The 22,712-nt window shown below is 46.8% G+C and overlaps 1 protein-coding gene and 1 long non-coding RNA gene across 2 annotated transcripts; one reads left to right on the top strand and one right to left on the bottom strand.

The window, feature by feature from the left end:
* Positions 1–295: 295 nt before the first annotated feature.
* On the bottom strand, positions 296–10,905 carry LOC306816004. The gene is made up of 2 exons (XR_013777550.1): positions 10,741–10,905; positions 296–522 (listed from the first exon to the last, which is right to left on the bottom strand). It is a non-coding gene; the product is annotated as an uncharacterized lncRNA (long non-coding RNA).
* Positions 10,906–12,612: 1,707 nt separating this feature from the next.
* LOC306816006 (uncharacterized protein) lies at positions 12,613–21,360 on the top strand (the record flags this gene model as incomplete). Its single annotated transcript, XM_079332508.1, has 11 exons — positions 12,613–12,781; positions 12,869–12,975; positions 13,689–13,779; positions 14,731–14,906; positions 15,091–15,184; positions 16,708–16,883; positions 17,062–17,155; positions 18,679–18,845; positions 19,024–19,117; positions 20,664–20,893; positions 21,348–21,360. Exons 2-11 carry the CDS (start codon positions 12,917–12,919, stop codon positions 21,358–21,360), a joined length of 1,194 nt encoding a protein of 397 aa, XP_079188634.1. The 5' UTR covers positions 12,613–12,781; positions 12,869–12,916.
* Positions 21,361–22,712: the final 1,352 nt, after the last annotated feature.

Below are 22,712 nucleotides of genomic sequence, written 5' to 3' on the forward strand. Positions count from 1 at the left end.
TACAACTATAGGCTTGGAGCCTCTACTGAAGATATCCATGTGTTTACAACCTTCAGCAAAACACTCTCTGCTACCGTGGTATTTGAGGCCTTTCACTTCCTAAAACCACTGCAGCTCCTATTAAACCTTATTCAATGCTTACACTCTGATTTCTCTCTGAAGAATTCAGAGAGACCCTAACTCACTGACTCCAACACATGTGTCTCTATGACCCCATCAGCATCCCCTTATCTTTAAAAGCAAGAAAGTGAATTTTAGCCCGTTTAGCTATCAAAGTCACTAACTAGAGCTGACATTGTAATCAGAGGGTTTTTTATTGATAACATTCTGAAATACTTGACATGGAATTAGGGTCTCCCGTTCTTAGCTGGAGAGTAATCTGCAAAAACGAAACTATTCGTGGCTGACCTTGTGACCACTTGAAAAGTTGAGATTGAATCCTCCTGAAGAGCACCGAGATGACTTGTGTTTACCCCGTGTTGCCATGCTGCAAGTAAACATCTTGCCTTTCTTCTAAGATGGCTGCAAGAAAACAAATATATCCAGTTAAAAAATGCATTTTGCTCTCCATTTTTCTATTAAATGGTCAGACTGACTACAGACATACTCTCAAAATGCTAACTAATGGTAATTTCCTAATACTCATAGAAACTTAGGGTTTGCAACCTGAGCCTACTTAGCTGTGGCTTCAGCAAGAAAGTATTTTTCCATTTTTTAAAATTATTGTTATTATTGTTTTGGCTCATCTTTCTAGAGAACAGGTCTAATAAAACAGAAGACTGCTAATACACTGAGAATCAACTAATGAAAGTGACTGCACATCAGCCACCTCAGTAAAAGAGAATACTGCCAGAAGCAAACATTTGACAAAGCTGTGAAGATTTATTCTGGAAAGGGAAATAAAAATTTTATTGTATGTACCATTCTTAGTGATGAAGGAAAAGAAAGTATTTCAAAGGGCTGAATCACTTCCCTACAAAGTTCCATTGCAAGAAATATTTTTACTGCTAGTCTGTCCCAGTCTGGGGTTCCTCCTCTGCCCCGAGATCACCCCAGAGGGACACGAAGGGTGGTTCAAAACCTGGTTTTCCCCGAAGCCGCCGAAGAGAGACTGCCGGAGACGGTTTTCTCTTTTTCCAAGGACAGTTTATTATTTCTTATCTCTGGGACATTTTGCCTGGCCAGCAGCGGTCTGCTCAGCCTGGCATCCATGGTGGAATCCGCCTGGTCAAGGCAGGGCTTATCTTATATAGTTAGTACTACGTATTACATGTTTACAAAATTTTACCAATACAATACAATTTTATTAAATGGTCCAGCCCTGACCCCAACCAATCCAAGAGTGCCAACGTGTCACCCAACATGGATGACATGGAGAAGAAGGAGGAAAAGGTGTCCACCCCCCAAATTCTCCATCTTGGCCACGTGTCCCTTATCATAAACATTCAAGGAAACCTATTTATCTACGTTCTAACATTCTAATTTGCACTCTACTCATCATTATTTTCTGTGTCTCTTCTCTCAATGTGGGCAGGTTCTCCCAAGGAGCCAAATCCAGGCCCTGCAGCTCCTGGGCAGCACTCAGGGGTCTCTGAGGGGTCTGCCAGGTGGGTTTTTGCACCCCCAAAAGAGCCAGGGAAAAACCCTGGACTCCCACATCTCCCCCCTCTGTTTGCAGCAAAAAGACCTCCTTCATGGTTTTGTCCAGAGCTCTTTTCACAGCTTTGTTCAAGGCATGCCGAGTGCATGGGATGATGCATGGCAAAGCAATGAGAATAGTAACAAGCTCCACTAATATATAAAAACCTACTTTCAAAATTTCTTTTTACAAAGGTAAAAGATCAAAAAGGTCAAACAGACCATCCAGGCACAATAACTGTGCTAAAACTCGGAAGGATGGTTTGTTTGAGACTACAATATAATTGCTATATACATTCTAATTCGGAGTAACATCCATTGTTTGGTTCTTTTTCACCCCTAAAACATCACATACAATTCCAAAATCCATTGTTGAACCAAAAATTTCTAATTCTTTTGGTTTGGAAATAGCCACAGGGAGAAATTGAACCCACACATGCCATCCATTCACAGGAGTTGTCACAACTCACATCACCCATGAAGGGATGCCCTCCGGAATGGACCATTCTTTCACTGTCAATCCCACCAGACATGTTGAAAATGGCTTTTTTGCCTGGAATGCCTCAAACAAATTGTTTCCAACCCCACTGTCCATGCTAAATTTTCCCAAACACTCTCCCTTGGCTACATCACTGGTAAATCCTCTTTTTCACCTAATACAGTTGACAAAAAATAAGATACAACAGCATATAAACAATCATTTTTCACTGTCAGTCCTTAAGTCTTTTAAATCTTGTTTGAAGAGAAGTTCACATCCTTTTTCCTTGACGTCTGCCAACACTCCCCTTGGAATCTTGGCAGCTTGTTGTACTGGATCATTGTGAGGAGGGTCTCCTGCTAATTCTGCCACGGTGAGGTTAGCATGAGCACCACCTTGGTATTTCTTTCGCAGCTCCTTCAAAGCTCTTCTCCATCTGTGCTCCCATATAAGTCCTTGTGTGTCAATAAGTATCAATGACACAAGAGATTTCATGTCACATGAAGTCAAGTCATATTCATTGAGAATACCTTTTAAAAACTGTTTAAAATATGAAGATCCCAGTCCATAATCTCTAATTGCCTTAATAAAATTTTTAACTAAATCATGATTTAATTTTTGCCATCTTTGGTTTTGTCCTTGTGGATCATAATTCACTGGCATGGCTATTTCACCAGTCCCAATTGCAGGACATTTTCTTCTTCTTGTCAAGTCCATTCGAATATTTGTCCAATCAACTTAAGTATCTTGAGCTGCTGCTGCAGGTCTGTGTGTCTCTATAGGAATTTGTCTGTTCAAAGGTGTTACTTGTTGAGATTGAGGCCAAGCTGCTGCCTCATCCATTTTTTGATTCATTGGTATTGTAGAAATCTGTGGTCCTTGCCGCATTGTTCATTGAAAAGTCCTTGCCCATTATTGTCATCAACCTTGTTCTTCCCTTTATTATCACTTGTACTGTCATTTCTGAATCTGTAAGAATTGTCCTTGGAGATCTGTAAGATAGGAAAACCCATTCTATAATTAAAAGAGTGTCTTTTTTGTGTTCGTCCCAATGAAAAATCAAACCATATAGCTGTGTTTCTTCTCCCAACACTACTAAATGGAATGGTAAAGAGTCCACGTATCGGTGTGGAGTGGCGAGTGCCACAGTAAGTCCTACTAAAAATCCATTGTCAGGTACATGTTCCACTGTGAAAGGAGATCTCTTCCCCATACAGTGAATGGCTTTTACACGAGTAATAGCTGTCTTCTGTCCGGGTCCTGTGAATGTTATTGAATTTTCACTTTGGAGGCATACAAAACTTCCTCCAATGCCTGTGATTTGATCCAAAGGTACAATCAAGTTCCATTCTCGAGGTCAGAAAATATATGAAATCACTGTCATGTCCGGTGTTCACCATCCCTGTGATGGTTGTTTTCCTGTTATGGTATATCAAGTCCCAAGTAATACTTGGCTGTTCACGGGTTATGTACTTCAACCATAACGTGTGTACTTCGACATGGTCATTGTAGTGTGGATGCCCTTCGCCCATCACCAGCATTGCTTGATGCTCCAATGGATGCGATGGCAGAGCTATCGCTTTTGCCAGTTGAGTATTTTGTGGAATTGTCAATGGGGGTCGAAGAGCCCTTGCTAAAATTGTCATCTCTTTGAAGCAGTCTGCTGAAACAACAGTAGGATACATTGTCAGTCCAAAATTGCTGCACCGGTCTCTGCCTATTATCAAAAAATCTTGTCTCTTTTGGCACGGTGCTTTCAGTCCTGTACGTATAGATGCAGATTCTTCATTCAAAAAAACAAGTCACTTTTGAAGCTGACAGGATGTACTGCGTTCCTGGGCAGCAAATCCCTGTCACAGGGGATGTCCCCTAACACCCTGCTGAGGGAGTCAGATTGACGGTCCCCGACAACTGTATTGTCTGTGCCGGTGTTGTTGCTGTTCCTTGTTGCACTGCCATCATTTCTGTCGTAGCACAAGATGGTCCTGCACTTCATGTTTTTTGGCAGTGGCAATGGTTTTCTGTCCACATCCGTCAGAGAATAACATTCACTTGCCAGATGTCTTCCTCTGCGACATCTAGGGTAAAGTTCTGGTGGCTTGGAAGTCTTTGTGGATTGAGGACAATTTTTCCCAAAATGTCCAAAAATTCCACAGTCGTAGCATTGTCCTTTAGATGGATTCTTTTTCTTCTTAAAATTTGCAAAAATCTTTTCATGTTGTTCTTGAAGAACTTCCGTCATTTGCTCCTTGACAACTGAAGCTATATGTTGTGGTGTTTCAATCTTGCTGCAGGCTTCAACCATCTCCGTCCTCTCTCTGTGGAGACACAAACAGAACCCTTCCCCCAAATGCTTACTTTGTAAGCTTTTCAACTTTCTCTGTCTCTATATTTTTGATCAAAACTGGAAAATTTTCCCTCAATTATTATTTCAACTATTATCTCACAAAAAAATAAACCCAATGTTTACAATCTTCTGCAAGTAATCACAATACAATAATTAACAATACTTTAAATAACAGGTATACATTAACAAGATTAGATAATTATCAATTTAAAAAAAACAAAACTGTGTCATCACCTCAGGGTCTGCAGACAGCTGACAAACCTTGATTCAATGAGGAATTAGATGGTCATCTCCGGAAAATGAACACCAAATTCACTTCAAAGTCAGCTTCAGCTGTTATATTGATAAGTCAAATTGTCAATCCAAACGATTGGAATATTATTTTGATGCAGAAAACACCTGGGTTTACACAATTTCTTTTTCAGTCAGAATTAAGGCTTGGCCAGAGCCTAAACTCTAATTGGAAGAGAACTCCCTGACATCTTCTTATTAAAGAAATAAACCACAACTCTTAACAACAAAGTTACAATTAAACATTTCAAAAAGAAATCAAACTCCTCTAGCAACTCATTTTCTCTACAATTCATCTTTAGAGTAAGATACTTTGAATATGGCAAGACACTGCAGTGCTTCTATGATAGCAACTCAGGAAAACCATAACATTAAAATTTTTTTCTGAGAATGAAGCTCAAATAATTTTCTGGAATTCTGCAAAATATTCAAAACCATAAGATATCAAAGTGTCAGGTCACAAAAGACCTGCCAAAATAAAAGAGAGAATTAATAAAAGGAAAATAAAGAAACATTAAGTTCACAACTTAGCTGATTATCTTCATACATTTGATTCAAGGACATATCTGGAGGCTTTCCAAAACTTACTTAAAGTATTTAAAGATTTCAAATTAAACAATGAAACAGAAAACAAAATCATTCTGTAATATAGAATTCATACAATCTTATTACAATGCTTTTAAAATTAAATACAGAAACTAAATTTAAATTTTAAAATCCAACTCAAAATCTATTGATTTATATTGACAATATTGCAAATACTTATAAACTGGCTTCTCTAAAACAATTAACTATAGGAAAATTAAAACTCAATGTTGACATTTAAATAAATGTCCACTCATATCTGACCAATAACAAATCACTAAATATAGATGATGTATATTCAAATAAAATACAAAATACCTTATTATACCTTCAATTATTAAAATACCTAATACTATTAAAATACCTTTACCATTCTTAAAGTTTCAGCTATTTTTTTAACAAAAATGCAAAAACAAACACCTTTAGTTTAACATACAAGAACTGAAAATAAAACTGACTCTCTTGTCCTGTTCCCTTGTTCAGTTTGTTCTCCACAGTATAGATAAAAAGCAGCTCTTGGCCTCTCTCCACCCCCCATTCCCCTCCCGTCTGCAGCACTGGGTCTGTGCAGGCACAGGGGGAGCAGTGGGGGTGCTGCCGGAGCCTCTGGAGCAGGGTGGCTGTGCCTCCCCCCCCTCTCTCGGTGAGCCTGAGCTGTGACCTCACGCTGCTGTGCCCGGGTTTGCTCTGTCCGGCTCTGTCCGGGCAGCTGCCTGCAATTGCTTCAAAGTTGTTAATTTTTTCACCTTTGACTTAAAAAGCATAAATTTCTCTCCCCATTAGAATAGAATCTGCCAGTTCTAATGTGGACAACTCAGGTTTCCCTGAAACAGGGCATTCATCTCCTCCCCCAGCATTTCTGACAGCTGGAGACAGGTCTGTCTGTGTCTTTTCACAATTCTCGCTTTCCTGCGTCCCGGCCATTGCCGCAGGTTGCCCCTCCCTGGACATCCCTTGCAGCTAAATGCACCGAATCCGTGCTTTTTTCCTGTTTTTGTCCCGGTCAGTGTGAAGGCTGCCGCTCCCTTCCCCCTTTGGGCTGAGAACCGCCCGCATGGTCCTGTCCTTCTGCGTCCCAGTCCCCGCAGGTTGCCTCTCCCTGGACATCCCTGCGGCACCGAGCCCGCATTTTTTCGTGGTCCCTTCCCCCTCCCCTCTGTCCCCCAGGCCCGGGGAGTCGCCTGTAGCGCCCTCCCGCCTTCTGGGGTCAGGGTTTCTGAAGGGGTGAAATAGCAAAAATGTATGTCCTGTAACTCACTTGGAAATATTTCTAAATTAATTTTTTCCCTGGCCTTGCTGATGGCAAGGCCCTTGCTGAACCACCTGCTGCTGGCAAGGCAGTCATAAACTTCCCTCCCCCAGCTCATAGCTAGGTGAGAATCCTTCCCCAGTCTCTGAGGAACTTTAATTGCTTTCTCCGCCTGCTGATAGAAAGGCAGCCGTAAACCTCCCACCCCCTGCTCATGGCTAGGTGGGAATCCTATGATGTGTCTGATTCTGAACCATCTTACCCAAAAGCAATCCGTCCAAAATCGATTCGGAGGTTCCTGAAACCGACCAGCAGTGCACAGGAGCGAGGCTTCCCGGGACACCTCCTCTCCGACTCGCGTCTGGAACTCGGCTTTTCTTGGCAGAGGGCCATAAATCTCCTCCAAAGTCCTTTTCAACAGCGTGCCTCTTCTGAAGTTCTGTCTTTTGGGGGTCTGTACCTGCCTTTGCAGGCTACAAGGATCCACTAGGGTCCGTGCCAAATGTCTCTGCCTGGGGGGGTCTCCTCCATCTCTGTGCATCTTCTTGAGCTTGCCCTTCTGGGGGTCCGCACCCACCTTTGTGGGCTGTGGTGCATCCAGAGACGTCAGATGTCACTGCCCAGCCAGGGGGATGCCAGATGTCAATGCTCAGCCAGGGACGCCAGGTGTCCCAGTCTGGGGTTTCTCCTTTTCCCCGAGATCACCCCAGAGGGACACGAAGGGTGGTTCAAAACCTGGTTTTCCCCGAAGCCGCCGAAGAGAGACTGCCGGAGACAGTTTTCTCTTTTTCCAAGGACAGTTTATTATTTCTTATCTCTGGGACATTTTGCCTGGCCAGCAGCGGTCTGCTCAGCCTGGCATCCATGGTGGAATCCGCCTGGTCAAGGCAGGGCTTATCTTATATAGTTAGTACTACGTATTACATGTTTACAAAATTTTACCAATACAATACAATTTTATTAAATGGTCCAGCCCTGACCCCAACCAATCCAAGAGTGCCAACGTGTCACCCAACATGGATGACATGGAGAAGAAGGAGGAAAAGGTGTCCACCCCCCAAATTCTCCATCTTGGCCACGTGTCCCTTATCATAAACATTCAAGGAAACCTATTTATCTACGTTCTAACATTCTAATTTGCACTCTACTCATCATTATTTTCTGTGTCTCTTCTCTCAATGTGGGCAGGTTCTCCCAAGGAGCCAAATCCAGCCCCTGCAGCTCCTGGGCAGCACTCAGGGGTCTCTGAGGGGTCTGCCAGGGGGGTTTTTGCACCCCCAAAGGAGCCAGGGAAAAACCCTGGACTCCCACACTAGTCATAGTAAAATGCATTCCTGTTTGAATTAGGTTTTGTTTGCTATCTGTTTTTCAGAAATTTATAGGCAACGAGTAGTCTCTAAAGATAGGAAGAAGTGTTCTAGAAAGGTCTTTGTTATGGGTTATGTTTTGACTAGCTCCTCTCCCTACCCCCCACCATGGAGCTGCCGGCCCCTCCCCCGGGCTGTTTTATCTAGCCGGGTGTTTTTCGGCTTTTGGGGCTTTTTGCCGCTGCTTCCGCTGCTCGCTGCTTTGGCTGCTGCTTGCCGCTGCTTCTGCTGCCCCCCTCCCCTCAGCTGCTCAGCTGCTTTTCCCCCCCCGGCTGCCTAAACTGCCCCTCTCCCTTCCCCCCCCCCCCCCCCCCCATGCCTAAGATTTGCACCGGCTCCATAGGACACGGATCTGAACTTCGGAGACCACCTCTGGAAGTCTGCCAAAGAAGCTCTGCTGCCCTTCCCGGCGAAGATCTGCCGAGTTCATCTCAATCTGGGTCTGTGCTGGGAAGTGTTTCTTTTGTATTTTGTTAATAAAAAGTTTTTTCCACTTTCCCCTGAAGAAAATTCTTTCCGAGCTTAGTGAAGGAAGGAATTGCAAGGGGGGGAGGGGACCCTTTGGAGGTCTTTTTTCCTAAAATTTGTCCCAAACTTGGACAGTGTTCCATTAGCCAAATCCCCTACGGTATACTGTACCATGGCATCACCCCCAAATTATATGAGAGTTGAGCTGCCCAGTGGCATCACTGTAGCAGAGCAATGTTGGAAATTACACCAAACTTAACAAGCATTTTGCTTTCTATACTACATTTTCATACAGGCCGTCTGCATGTATGTTTGTATGCCTCTGTGTCGGTGCCAACTTAGCCCCATTTAGCAGAAAGTAACTTTCTAAGTCTATCACGGGTGTTACAGAAAATTCCCAGTCTGACCATTCACAAAACTGGCAGTCACACACCCAGGGCCAAAAGGCTTTCCCTGCTGGAAGCGCAGCCCCTGCAGGGCGGGCGGCTCCAGCCACGTGAGGGGCTGCGCTTGACACACCTGCCACAGCCCCTACTCACAGCACTGGACACACCTGCCACAGCCCCTACTCACAGCAATAGACACACCTGCCACAGCCCCTACTCACAGCACTGGACACACCTGCCACAGCCCCTACTCACAGCAATAGACACACCTGCCACAGCCCCTACTCACAGCACTGGACACACCTGCCACAGCCCCTACTCACAGTGTTTGACACACCTGCCACAGCCCCTACTCACAGCACTGGACACACCTGCCACAGCCCCTACTCACAGCGTCTGGTCCGGCCTCCCTGCCGCTCTGACCCCGCCTTTCCCACAGCACAGTCTCAGACATCTCGTTCCGTATTTCCCTGCAGTAACACAGGAACGGCTCGAGCTGCTGCCTCTGAGGGGAGCACCCACATGAAGAACCTCTGAGCTTCTGCAGCCTCACGGTCGCCTCCTGACCCAGCCTCTCTCTTCCGCCCGAGTCTTCGGCTTCGTCCCCCCCCCACCACGTGCAATGACTTCGCCGCTGTCACCGGTCTTCATCTCCTTTGTAACCCAAAATGTTGGCAATCCACTCAGCATGAAAGAGGTTGCCCTTATTCCTTCATGGGCTTTCCCCTGCAAACTGATTGACTGGATTCTGCCTGAAGCAGTTGTGGAAGTACTCACCAAAACAACCTATAAGCTCAGGGTAAATAGCTTTAGATGTGGATATTGGCTGCTGGTTTTTATTTGGAATACTTCAAGGTCACTTCTGGGGAAATCAGAACATACCCAAAATGACCCACAATTATATGCACTTTATGTCATGTCTAGTCCTATGTGAAACAACTGTCCCCAAGAACCGCAGATTTATGTGCTATGGACTTTTTGCATGTACCACCCACGGCAGGGACTCAGTTCCTCAGCACTAATACGGATGGATATTATTGCTATCACACTTGCAAAATGGTGGGACTTCAGCATGTTTCACATATGGAGTAACCAAGAGCAGGTCTCTAATTTTGGGATGTGAAAAGAACATATTTTAATAGCCTCATAACAGGTGCTAGAACAAATGATGAATAAAGACAAACCTAGTTCCAGTTCATACCCTGGTTCAAAAGTAGACGCAAGCCAAGGAAAATGGCCACGTACAATCCCTACAGATCTGCAGAACTCTATTTCAGTGAAGGAAATCCCTTTAAAGCCACTTGGCATCACTCTTGTGGAGCTGTTTTAAGTACTTGCATGTCCAACACACCTGCTGCATTTCAGAGACGCAGCATGCCTAGTGGTTATGGGCGGCACTCATGAAACACATATGCCCATCAAAATACGGCTTTTCATTTTAGAGACTCTACTGTCATAGAATTGCAGGATTGTCTAGGTTGAAAATCATCCTTAAGGTTGTCAAGTCCCATTGTCAACCCAGCACTGCCGAGTCCACCACTGAACAATGTCCCTGAGTGCCACTTCTGCACTTTGTAATCTTTTAAATAGTTCCAGGGATGGTGACTCAGCCACTTCCCTAGGCAGCATCTTCCACTGCTCGACAAACCCTTCTGTGATGTTTTTCTTCTTATCCAGTATAAACCTATCCTGGTACAACTTGAAGCATTTCCTCTTGTCCTCTGACTTGTTACCTGGCATAAGAGACTCACCCCCCAGCTGGCTACAGGTTCCTTTTCAGATCATCTTGGAGAGCGATAACGTCTCCCTGCTGTTTCCTTTTCCCTAGGCTAAAAACCCTCAGTTCCCTCAGTCATTCCTCATAAGACTTATTACCTTCCAGGATACCTAAATGCCTAAATCAGTAACCAGGCTTCCATACGATCGCATACTCCGCTATTGCAGCCTTGGAGCGATCATCTCGAGACCTGCGGCGGCCGCCGCCCGCTCGGACTGGGATCCGAGCCCACCCTGAGCTCCATTTCGGGGACGCGTGCGCAGCGGCACCGTGGCCACGCGCTGAGGGAAGAACCCAGAGCGAGGGAGGCGAGAGCTGCGAGAGCTGCGAGAGCGCTGCGGCAGCGTCGGCTCCGACCGTGCCCCGGGGCCGCCTGAGGGCAGGCAGAGCCCGGGGCCGCCGGCCGCCTCACGGGCCGCGGGCAGCCTCCTTCGGGGAGCCCGCCGAGGCCGCCCTCACGGCCGCGCCCGAGCCTGTGCCCGTGCCATTTCTGTCCTCGTGCCCGTGCCACACGCTCACGGCATCGATCGCTCCCCGCGTGCCTCTGGCCGTTGAGGCGCCGCTCACGCGTGGTGCCGCGGTTCTCTCGTTGCTCGTGGTTATGTTGGTGCCGCGGTTCTGTTGCTGCCCGCGGTTTTGCCGTTCCCCGGAGCCGGCGCTCAGAGCTGCCCAACCCTCTCTGGGAGCAGCAGCTCGTTCCGCGTTGGGAGCACTGCGCGTCCCTGCCGCCGCCTCGGAGGCTCCTGGCCGCAGCCACCGCGCGGGGCGACTTGGCCTCTCTCTTGCGAGCGCAAGTCCTCGTCGCTTTCATTTCATTGTCCCCCATTGCCATCCCCACCCGGAGGCAAGCAGCGCGCCGGGTGCTTCGCGCTGCTGGATTGCCCCCAGCAGGGCCATGGCGTTGCACGCCCTACAGAAGAGAGTCAGGGGACTCTTCATTACTAGGCGACAGCAGTCGCCATCCAGCAGCCGGTGTGGGCAGCCCTGTGCCGCCACCAGCGGTGCCGCCAGTGAGAAGGTCCGGGGCAGGCTGCACCGCGCGGCTGCCCGCGGCGACCTGGCCTGGCTGAGACGGTGGCGCTGGTATTATAGGAGAGCCGGCATCGACCCGCCAGACCAGCAGAGGCGGTCAGTTCTATGGGCCACCGAGGGGACACCTTGGCTGCTTCTGGCAGGCGCTGCTGCGGCAATTTCTGAGCCGAGCTCCACTAGTTCTCGGCAGGCTTCTCGTAAGGGAAAGGCAGAACGAGAGCATCAGCATGGTGCTGATGACCAATCCCCCCAGCAGCTTTGGATGCCATGTGGAAGCAGCGCTCTTAAGGCTGTGTGTGGAATCGCGTTCAAGCTAATGGCTTGAAAAGCGAGATTTGTCCTGTCAGCTGGACAGCAGTGAACTCTGGAGCTTTTCACGGCTGGGAGCTGCCTTCTCGGCTCCAGCACTGTTGGTAGTGCATGCTGCCGGCCTGCCGCTTTGCCGTGGTCTCTGCAGGGCTGTTTGCAGCTGCTCGGACCTCGCCCATTCTCTTCTGCCCGGTGGCTGATGCAGCAGCAGCAAGTGGGAGGAATAGAGGCTGGGCAGGGTCCCCAAGGCTATGTAAAGACACTGATATTATCATCTTTTTTTCTGTGCTGAGACTATCTGTTTCATTTTTAGGGCGCCTCTGCATCTTGCTTCTGTGAATGGCCACGCAGATGTCATCAGATATCAAGCAGGGAAGAACTGCAAGCTGAATGTGGCTGAGAACTTAAAAAGCACTCCACTGATGAGGATAAGTGGACTGTGTTCTGATCTTGTAAGTGGAGCTTATTGACAGTGCATTGCAGGAGAGGTGTCTTGCATGATTCCTTACACAGAAGGGCCATAGAAGCATGCATGTTGTTACTTGGCGTGGCTTAGGCCTCTGTTATCTAAATCTTTGAAGATGTCCTTCAATTGCAGCATTGAGGAGATGAGCGAGTTGTGACAAGAGTGACACAAAAATGTTGAAAGTCTTCCCCCATTTTTTGTGTGTCATTCCCAGGCAGTACAGTGCCAGCAAGAGAAATGTGTGTCTGTTCTGCTAGAACATGGTGCAGACCCAAATCTGGCAAATACTGACGGCAACACTGCCCTTCACCTGGCTGTCCTGTCTGGTAACACGACTGTAGCAGGGCTGTTGCTTGAGCATAATGCCAGTAGTGATGCTGAGAACCAGGTAACCTTGGCATGCGGGTAAAGCTTCTCTTTTGAACAGGTGCGAGCTTGTCTTTGTTTTTCTAATAGAGATTCTCTCATCTTTCAGGAGGGATATACCCCCTTAGATCTTGCAGTCTCCAAACAGCATGAAGAGATGCTGGAATGTCTTCGGAAAAAAGCAGCTGATGGGCATGCTGCTGAGCAGGGTGAAAGGTGAGGGATTTGTCTAAACAGCACACAGGCCTCCTCAGTTGTCAGCAAGTGTGACTGAGGAGAGGTGTGGGAATGAGCTTAGAAAAAGAAGGAAGAGCCACATGGAAGGAGATCCCCATGTGACTGGGAAATGCAGGTCTGCTCTTGGCTGCTCTCCGACCTTCGGTACTCTTGTACTTTGTCCACTGGGGACCGTCAGAAAGTGTTGTCTGTGGTGTGCTCTCCCCACACATACCAGAACTCACTGGGAAACTTGCCATTAGCTCAGCAGCAAGGTTGCTCGGCAGGAGAGTGGGCTTTAAGCAAAGGAACAGCTGGTGCATTAAGTGGTACGAATGGGAGCATTGGGAGAAAGAGAAGCAACTTGTCCAAGGGGAAATGATGGGTTCCAGCCAAACAAAAAGACAAAATGTCTTGCCCTGTAGATGGTCAGGCAGTTGAACAACTTGCCCCAGGAGTTGGTGCATCCAGGGGGATTTTGAAGAGCAGCAGAAGGAGCCCTAAATAGCAGGGCCTGACATCAAGGATGCACTCTGGAGGCAGTGGGACTGGAGATGTCCTGAGGTCCCTTCTAGGCTGCATTCTGCAAGCTTGCATGTACTTGGCTTTCCTTTCACTGTACTTATAGGAAAAGGGGAAACAGTTGATTTGGGAGCAATCAGGGGAAAATTATGCCAAATTGGACGTTTCCTATCAAATTTTGGATGCTTTAGGACTGCTCTTGCGGTGACTACAAGACATGAAGCTGACGTGGAGGAAGAGAAACTGCGCCTGCAGGAAGAGTTGGAGAAGGTTAAAGTGGAGGTATGGAAAGGCTGTCCCAACAGAAATAAATCATGGTGTGCTTGTTACTTTCCTGTTCATCATGAAAATGGACAAAAGAGTATTCTGGGAGATGGAAGGAGAGTGATGCAAGGAAGTAGTGATTATATTGGGCTTTAACCTGCCTCTGTCCCATTTGCCTCTGCTCTCCCCACCCCCAGTGTTGACATAGAGCTGCCTTTCCTCAGTGTTTCCCCACTTCACGGTCAGGGGTGTGGGGTTCATCTCTCTGCTCTACATTCGAGGTCTTCCTGGTTTAAGAACACTCCCCAAGCAGCCCAGGGTGATTCCAAACTCCAGAGCAGGTCTGATGGTGCAGTTCACCTGGGAGCCTTTCTGAAATGGTGCTCACTGGGATGTAACTGCTGCTGTCCCTCATGGCCCCACCACACTGAGGCAAAGCTGCCTTTCCTCAGGGATCCACCACTTCCCACTCAGTGGGAGCTGGCACCTCTCTCAGTGCTGCACTTGAAATCTCTGCCACTTGAGAAAACTCCCCATGCTCCCCTGGCTGCGTGCTGTGCTCCAGAGCAGGTGCACTGGAGCAGTTTTCCTCTGACACTTCCAAGACTCCTTCCTTCTTTAGGAATAAAAGCATGTCAGTTCATGCTTTCATGCACTAGCAAATAAAGTGAATACAAAGAGCATCATCCCAGGTCCCCAGAAGGCTTGGAGCAGCAGTGTCAGTGCTTAGAACCAGGCTCTAGGAAATCTGTGGAGGGATGGGAGAGGCTGCTGTAGAAGAATAGGAAGTAGCACAGCTTGTGTTCATTTGCTAGTAGAAGTAGAGCATTGAAGGTACTGGAGGTGATTGCAGTTCTTTGGGCAGAGGGTATGGGCAGATAGCTGCAGCACATGAATCCTTGGGCAGCAGCTGACTCCTCTGTATAAAAGCTCACCTGACAACTGTGGGTTCTTTCTGTGGCTTTACAGTTGCAGGAGATGGAAGAGAAATATCTAAATTCTGAGCGTTGTGTTCAGAACTTGATGGCTGCCTTGGAGGAGAAAGATAGACAAGAGCAAGCTGCTGCCCTGGAACTGCAGCACCATCTGTCAGCATACCTTGACCACGAGGCTTCTGTGAAACAACTGGAAGAACACGTTCTATGGTGAGGGAACAACACAGTGAGATGAGGTGTCTGTTGCTTGTAAGACTTGGGAAGAAACAACAGGACACATGCTCTGATTTTGAAGGACACTCTTGCTTTTGATGTTGTTTGTTCACATTGTACATCTGGAATTGGTGCTCTCCTTGGAGAATTTTTTTTAATAAGACCTGTATTTCTTTTTAAGCCTTGAAATTCAGAATGCTGGATTGGAAGCCACTTTCTGCCAACAAAACAACAGGATTGAAGCTTTGCAGAGAGACCTGCAAGCGTCTGCCTCAGTAAGCTGCTCAAAAATTTCACTTTTCATGACTCCTGAGCCTAAATACCAATTTCTGTGGGCACATTTTATGGTGAGGTTTTCCTGGAGAACCAAGGGGAGCTTGGTTCCTGCATTCTCCAGAATACAGGCTTTTCAGAAAGCAGCTGAGAGCCTTGCTTTCACAGCAAGTGGCCTTTGAGTGGCATTTCTAGTTTTGAATAGAAGCAGTGAAGTTTTCCCTGCTTCCCCCTGGCAGCATGGGGCTGCTTAGCTGGAAAAGGGGGAGAGAGAGATCATTGGTTTTTTGGCTACCTGTTGGTAGGCAGCAGCATTTCTTAGTTTGACTTCACTCCGGAGACAGGCATAATTCTGCAGCTGAAGAAGTAAAAGCACCCATAACATGCTCAGCAAAAATCTCATGCCTGTGGAACACCACTGCCCTAGAATGCAGTGCCACAGCTGCAGCAGAAGGTTGGCAATGCAGGTCTAGAGCAATCCACATCCAAATCTTCACTGGCAGTTACTAGGAGCCAAAAGGCTGACCTTGAGAAAGGCAACCTGTACTTGCCTAAGGAAATAGCTAGGGCTTGAGCAGAGTTAGGGAAAGCTTGTGCCTTGAGAAAGAAGCTGTGGGTGCCTATTTTTCTAATACACCTTGAAAAAGAAAAAGACAGCATCCCATGAAGCAGGAGAGAAATGTAAGGAAGTAAAGATTATATTGTGTTTTAATCTGCCTCTGTCCCATTTGCCTCTGCTCTCCCCACCCACAGTGTTGACATAGAGCTGCCTTTCCTCAGTGTTTCCCCACTTCACGGTCAGGGGTGTGGGATTCCTCTCTCTGCTCTACATTCAAGGTCTTCCTGGTTTAAGAACACTCCCCAAGCAGCCCAGGGTGATTCCAAACTCCAGAGCAGGTCTGATGGTGCAGTTCACCTGGGAGCCTTTCTGAAATGGTGCTCACTGGGATGTAACTGCTGCTGTCCCTCATGGCCCCACCACACTGAGGCAAAGCTGCCTTTCCTCAGGGATCCACCACTTCCCACTCAGTGGGAGCTGGCACCTCTCTCAGTGCTGCACTTGAAATCTCTGCCACTTGAGAAAACTCCCCATGCTCCCCTGGCAGCGTGCTGTGCTCCAGAGCAGGTGCACTGGAGCAGTTTTCCTCTGACACTTCCAAGACTCCTTCCTTCTTTAGGAATAAAAGCATGTCAGTTCATGCTTTCATGCAGTAGCACATAAAGTCATTACAAAGAGCATCATCACAGGTCCCCAGAAGGCTTGGAGCAGCAGTGTCAGTGCTTAGAACCAGGCTCTAGGAAATCTGTGGAGGGATGGGAGAGGCTGCTGTAGAAGAATAGGAAGTAGCACAGCTTGTGTTCATTTGCTAGTAGAAGTAGAGCATTGAAGGTACTGGAGGTGATTGCAGTTCTTTGGGCAGAGGGTATGGGCAGATAGCTGCAGCACATGAATCCTTGGGCAGCAGCTGACTCCTCTGTATAAAAGCTCACCTGACAACTGTGGGTTCTTTCTGTGGCTTTAAAGTTGCAGGAGATGGAAGAGAAATATCTAAATTCTGAGCGTTGTGTTCAGAACTTGATGGCTGCCTTGGAGGAGAAAGATAGACAAGAGCAAGCTGCTGCCCTGGAACTGCAGCAGCATCTGTCAGCATACCTTGACCACGAGGCTTCTGTGAAACAACTGGAAGAACACATGCTACGGTGAGGGCACAACACAGTGAGACGAGGTGTCTCTTGCTTGCAGATTCTGGGTGGAAACCACAGGATTGATACTCTAATTTTGAGTGATACTCTTTGGCTGTGTAACTTCATGCTGTTTATCTGGAATTGTTCCTTGTTCTCGTGGGTTCTGGCAATAAGACTTGTATTTCTTTTTAAGCCTTGAAATTCAGAATGCTGCATTGGAAGCCACTTTCTGCCAACAAAACAACAGGATTGAAGCTTTGCAGAGAGACCTGCAAGCGTCTGCCTCAGTAAGCTGCTCAAAAATTTCACTTTTCATGACTCCTGAGCCTAATTACCGATTTCTGTGGGCACATTTTATGGTGAGGTTTTCCTGGAGAGCCAAGGGGAGCTTGGTTCCTGCATTCTCCAGAATACAGGCTTTTCAGAAAGCAGCTGAGAGCCTTGCTTTCACAGCAAGTGGCCTTTGAGTGGCATTTCTAGTTTTGAATAGAAGCAGTGAAGTTTTCCCTGCTTCCCCCTGGCAGCATGGGGCTGCTTAGCTGGAAAAGGGGGAGAGACAGATCATTGATTTTTTGGCTACCTGTTGGTAGGCAGCAGCATTTCTTAGTTTGACTTCACTCCGGAGACAGGCATAATTCTGCAGCTGAAGAAATAAAAGCACCCATAACATGCTCAGCAAAAATCTCATGCCTGTGGAACACCACTGCCCTAGAATGCAGTGCCACAGCTGCAGCAGAAGGTTGGCAATGCAGGTCTAGAGCAATCCACATCCAAATCTTCACTGGCAGTTACTAGGAGCCAAAAGGCTGACCTTGAGAAAGGCAACCTGTACTTGCCTAAGGAAACAGCTAGGGCTTGAGCAGAGTTAGGGAAAGCTTGTGCCTTGAGAATGAAGCTGTGGGTGCCTATTTTTCTAATACACCTTGAAAAAGAAAAAGACAGCATCCCATGAAGCAGGAGAGAAATGTAAGGAAGTAAAGATTATATTGTATTTTAATCTGCCTCTGTCCCATTTGCCTCTGCTCTCCCCACCCACAGTGTTGACATAGAGCTGCCTTTCCTCAGTGTTTCCCCACTTCACTGTCAGGGGTGTGGGATTCCTCTCTCTGCTCTACATTCAAGGTCTTCCTGGTTTAAGAACCCTCCCCAAGCAGCCCAGGGTGATTCCAAACTCCAGAGCAGGTCTGATGGTGCAGTTCACCTGGGAGCCTTTCTGAAATGGTGCTCACTGGGATGTAACTGCTGCTGTCCCTCATGGCCCCACCACACTGAGGCAAAGCTGCCTTTCCTCAGGGATCCACCACTTCCCACTCAGTGGGAGCTGGCACCTCTCTCAGTGCTGCACTTGAAATCTCTGCCACTTGAGAAAACTCCCCATGCTCCCCTGGCAGCGTGCTGTGCTCCAGAGCAGGTGCACTGGAGCAGTTTTCCTCTGACACTTCCAAGACTCCTTCCTTCTTTAGAAATAAAAGCATGTCAGTTCATGCTTTCATGCAGTAGCACATAAAGTCATTACAAAGAGCATCATCACAGGTCCCCAGAAGGCTTGGAGCTGCAGTGTCAGTGCTTAGAACCAGGCTCTAGGAAATCTGTGGAGGGATGGGAGAGGCTGCTGTAGAAGAATAGGAAGTAGCACAGCTTGTGTTCATTTGCTAGTAGAAGTAGAGCATTGAAGGTACTGGAGGTGATTGCAGTTCTTTGGGCAGAGGGTATGGGCAGATAGCTGCAGCACATGAATCCTTGGGCAGCAGCTGACTCCTCTGTATAAAAGCTCACCTGACAACTGTGGGTTCTTTCTGTGGCTTTAAAGTTGCAGGAGATGGAAGAGAAATATCTAAATTCTGAGCATTGTGTTCAGAACTTGATGGCTGCCTTCAAGGAGAAAGATAGACAAGAGCAAGCTGCTGCCCAGCATTTTGTGTCAGAATACTTTGACCACGAGACTTCTGTGAAACAACTGGAAGAACACATGCTACGGTGAGGGAACAACACAGTGAGACGAGGTGTCTGTTGCTTGCAGATTCTGGGTGGAAACCACAGGATTGATACTCTAATTTTGAGTGATACTCTTTGGCTGTGTAACTTCATGCTGTTTATCTGGAATTGTTCCTTGTTCTCGTGTGTTCTGGCAATAAGCCTTGTATTTCTTTTTAAGCCTTGAAATTCAGAATGCTGCATTGGAAGCCACTTTCTGCCAACAAAACAACAGGATTGAAGCCCTGCAGAGAGACCTGCAAGCGTCTGCCTCAGTAAGCTGCTCAAAAATTTCACTTTTCATGACTCCTGAGCCTAATTACCGATTTCTGTGGGCACATTTTATGGTGAGGTTTTCCTGGAGAGCCAAGGGGAGCTTGGTTACTGCATTCTTCAGAATACAGGCTTTTCAGAAAGCAGCTGAGAGCCTTGCTTTCACAGCAAGTGGCCTTTGAGTGGCATTTCTAGTTTTGAATAGAAGCAGTGAAGTTTTCCCTGCTTCCCCCTGGCAGCATGGGGCTGCTTAGCTGGAAAAGGGGGAGAGACAGATCATTGATTTTTTGGCTACCTGTTGGTAGGCAGCAACATTTCTTAGTTTGACTTCACTCCGGAGACAGGCATAATTCTGCAGCTGAAGAAATAAAAGCACCCATAACATGCTCAGTGAAAACTTCATGCCTGTGGAACACCACTGCCCTAGAATGCAGTGCCACAGCTGCAGCAGAAGGTTGGCAATGCAGGTCTAGAGCAATCCACATCCAAATCTTCACTGGGATTTACTAGGAGCCAAAAGGCTGACCTTGAGAAAGGCAACCTGTACTTGCCTAAGGAATTAGCTAGGGCTTGAGCAGAGTTAGGGAAAGCTTGTGCCTTGAGAATGAAGCAGTGGATTCTTTCTGTGGCCTTACAGTTGTAGGAGGTGGAAGACATATATCTAAATTCTGAGTGTTGTGTTAAGAAATTGATGGCTGCCTTGGAGGAGAAGGAAAGAGAAACAACAGCTTCTGCCACAAAACTGCAGGAGCAGGTGTTGAAAAATTTGGAGACTGTGAAACAACTGGAAGAACTCATTGAACGGTAAGAGAACAACACAGTGGGACCAAGTGTCTGTTGCCTACATAAGTTGGTTGCAAACCACAATAGATAGCTAGGTAGCCTTGTATCACAGCAAATCATTATGGTTTTGAATGTTGCTTTTGATTTTGTATGTTATACTCTGGTTTTTTGGAATTGATGCTCTGGCAGATTTTTTCAATTAGGACTTTATATCTTGTTAAGCCTTAGATTTGAAAAGACTTGTTTGGAAGCAACTGTCCAGCAACAAAGCAACAGGATTGAAACCCTACAGAGAGACCTGCAAGCCAGTACCTCAGTAAGCTGCTCCAAAAGTTCTCTTTTCATGACTTCTGAGCCTAGTTGCCTATTACTGTAGAGAAATGTTATGGTGTATTTTTCCCAGAGAGCCAAGGGGAGATCAGTTCATTCTCTATTCTGCTGAATAGAGGCTGCTCAGAAAGCAGCTGAGGATCTAGCTGGCTTTCATAGCAAGTGGCCTCAAAGTGCTCTCTATGCCCTGTCCTACAGAGATAGTGGCCTTTCATTAGTAGCTTTGAATAGTAGCACTGCTTTGGGCTTCATCCTGAGTGAAAAGAATTACTTACAGGAGTAACTCAGGGTTCTGCCTTGCTTGCTGATGCTAGTGAGGAGGCACAGCTGCCTCTCTGAGCCAAGCTGGGCCCTCGAACTTGGGTACATACACTTGACAGGTGGGGAGAGTTCTCTTTTTCTTTGTGGTGGTTGAAGGTGCACTCTCTCTTTCAGGCACAGGCAGCCTCCCAGGACAGAGTAGAACACATCAGAGCAAGTCATCGTGCTTCCCTGAGAAACCAGCTAAAAGACAGAACTGGAGATGTTGAATGTAAATTGGACAAGATAAAAAACACTCCGCAAGGCAGTAGTTTTGCAAAAGAATGTGCACAGGCAGAAGTGGCAAAGTACAAGGAGCTGTATCTGAAAGAAGTGAAAACTAGACGAGCAAAGGAACTGGAAAGGCAAGTCCATATTTTTTGGAGTGGTAATAAAAGTGACTCCTGTTTCCTCATGCATCTTCCTTCCAAATCACTCTTCTCCACCTGCTCAGCGTCATGTGTGGAAGCATGAGATGCCATAATTCTGCAAGACCCTTCCCCTTCATCAGCCTTCTCTTCATTTCTCTTTAGTATTTCAGCAGGAACACCACAGCAGCAACATTATTGCATTAACAGCATACTTCTCAAGTTGATATGGTTTTAACTGGTAGCTTTTTTTAGCAGTCTTTATAATTTCTTCATCCTGCATACCACACCAAAGATCAATTTCATGTCCATTACTCTTTGAGTATGAACAGGAAAGAAAGATTAGTTCTGCCATCATTGCTGCCATAAGTAAAACTTGGAGTATGAATAAGCCCCTCAGAAAACAGCATTGGATTCTGTGAAGGAATTATCTTTATTGGCTTCCGTTTAGGCGGCGGCTCTGAGCTTTGAGCTTCCCTTGGGAAGGGGGGCCAGCCCAGAGTTGTTATGCTGGTGCCTTCCAGAAGAAGCTAGGTAAACACATGGCTTTCACAGAAGGCTTTGAAGCCCTCATGCTGAGCAGTCCTAGGCGTTGGTGACACTTGCTGCTCCTCGCACCTGGTGTGGCATCTTAGAAACAGACCCTCCAAACCAGCTCAGGTCAAATGATGGGCTATTTTTGGAGGCCCTTCATCTCACAAGCCAAATAATACTCAAGGACCTGGAGACTAACTTTGGGAAAGCGTTACTACCAAAGGTAACTCTTTGTGTGCTTTGGAATGTTTCAGAGCTAACAAGAGACTCGATAAAGCCAACGCTAAGCTCATCTGGAAGCGCCTTGAAAGGCAGTCGTCAGTCCCAAGCAGCACTGTCAGTGGAGATCTGGCTGCAACTCCAGTTCTGCATTCAACTGCACTGGGACATCTTGGCAACCGCTCAGGACTGGACAGGAATCTGAGTGCAGGAGACAGCTTCCTAAAGCAATATAGGAAGCACTTGTCATCCAGAAAGAGGCTTGTAGCCTCTGTGACCAAGGTAAGCATTTTGAAAAACCATCCTTGACTCCTGCTAGAGAGTGGCAGTGTGCAGGGTTCTCCCTCTTAGCATCAAGTTCAAATCCATTTATTGTTCCATGCCATATTGTCTAATAGGCCAAAGAAACTGCTAATCCTCAGAAGAGTTCACAGCTGTACATTGTAAGGCTGAAGATTTTGGTCACTGGGGGTGTAGCAATTTTAAAATCCGAGTCATACATAGGAATAACTGGTTAGTGGTCTGTGTACCAGAATTTGAAAGATGGGTCTTTGGTGCGTATCCCAAAGCAGGGGATGTCTGTCTGCTGCAAGTATTGCAAGAAGATTTTGGGATTCACGCCACTTGTTATATTTCCAAACTGTCACGCTTCAATCCTAACAACTGTGCCAAAGGCTGGTGCAAATGAATGTGGGTGTCTTGGTGTGGGAAAGAATGGTGAACTCTGCTAGCTGCAACCAGTGTGAATCAGTGGATTTATGAAAGCAGTTTCCCTACAGAATATGAGAAGGGGAATTTCAGCTCCCTTCACTATCTCTCAACTTCTGTTCCTTTTCTATTTCATTTTCCATCTGTCCTCTTGTATTTTAGTGGTCTTTCTATTGTGAGCTTTTGGCCTTGCCTCATGTGCAGGTAGGCCATGTTCTTGTGTCTCACTGAAGACCTTTGAACTTCAGGCTCTTTTTCTTTCTTCTTCAGCTCCTTAATCAAAATTCTTCTCTTTCTTCTCTGCAGCCAGAGATGAGACAAGGTTTGTAGCCTGTACTGTTTAACCTTGAGTGCT

Source organism: Erithacus rubecula (genome assembly GCF_903797595.1).
Source record: "Erithacus rubecula genome assembly, contig: scaffold_329_arrow_ctg1, whole genome shotgun sequence".
In the NCBI taxonomy this organism is placed as follows: domain Eukaryota; kingdom Metazoa; phylum Chordata; class Aves; order Passeriformes; family Muscicapidae; genus Erithacus; species Erithacus rubecula.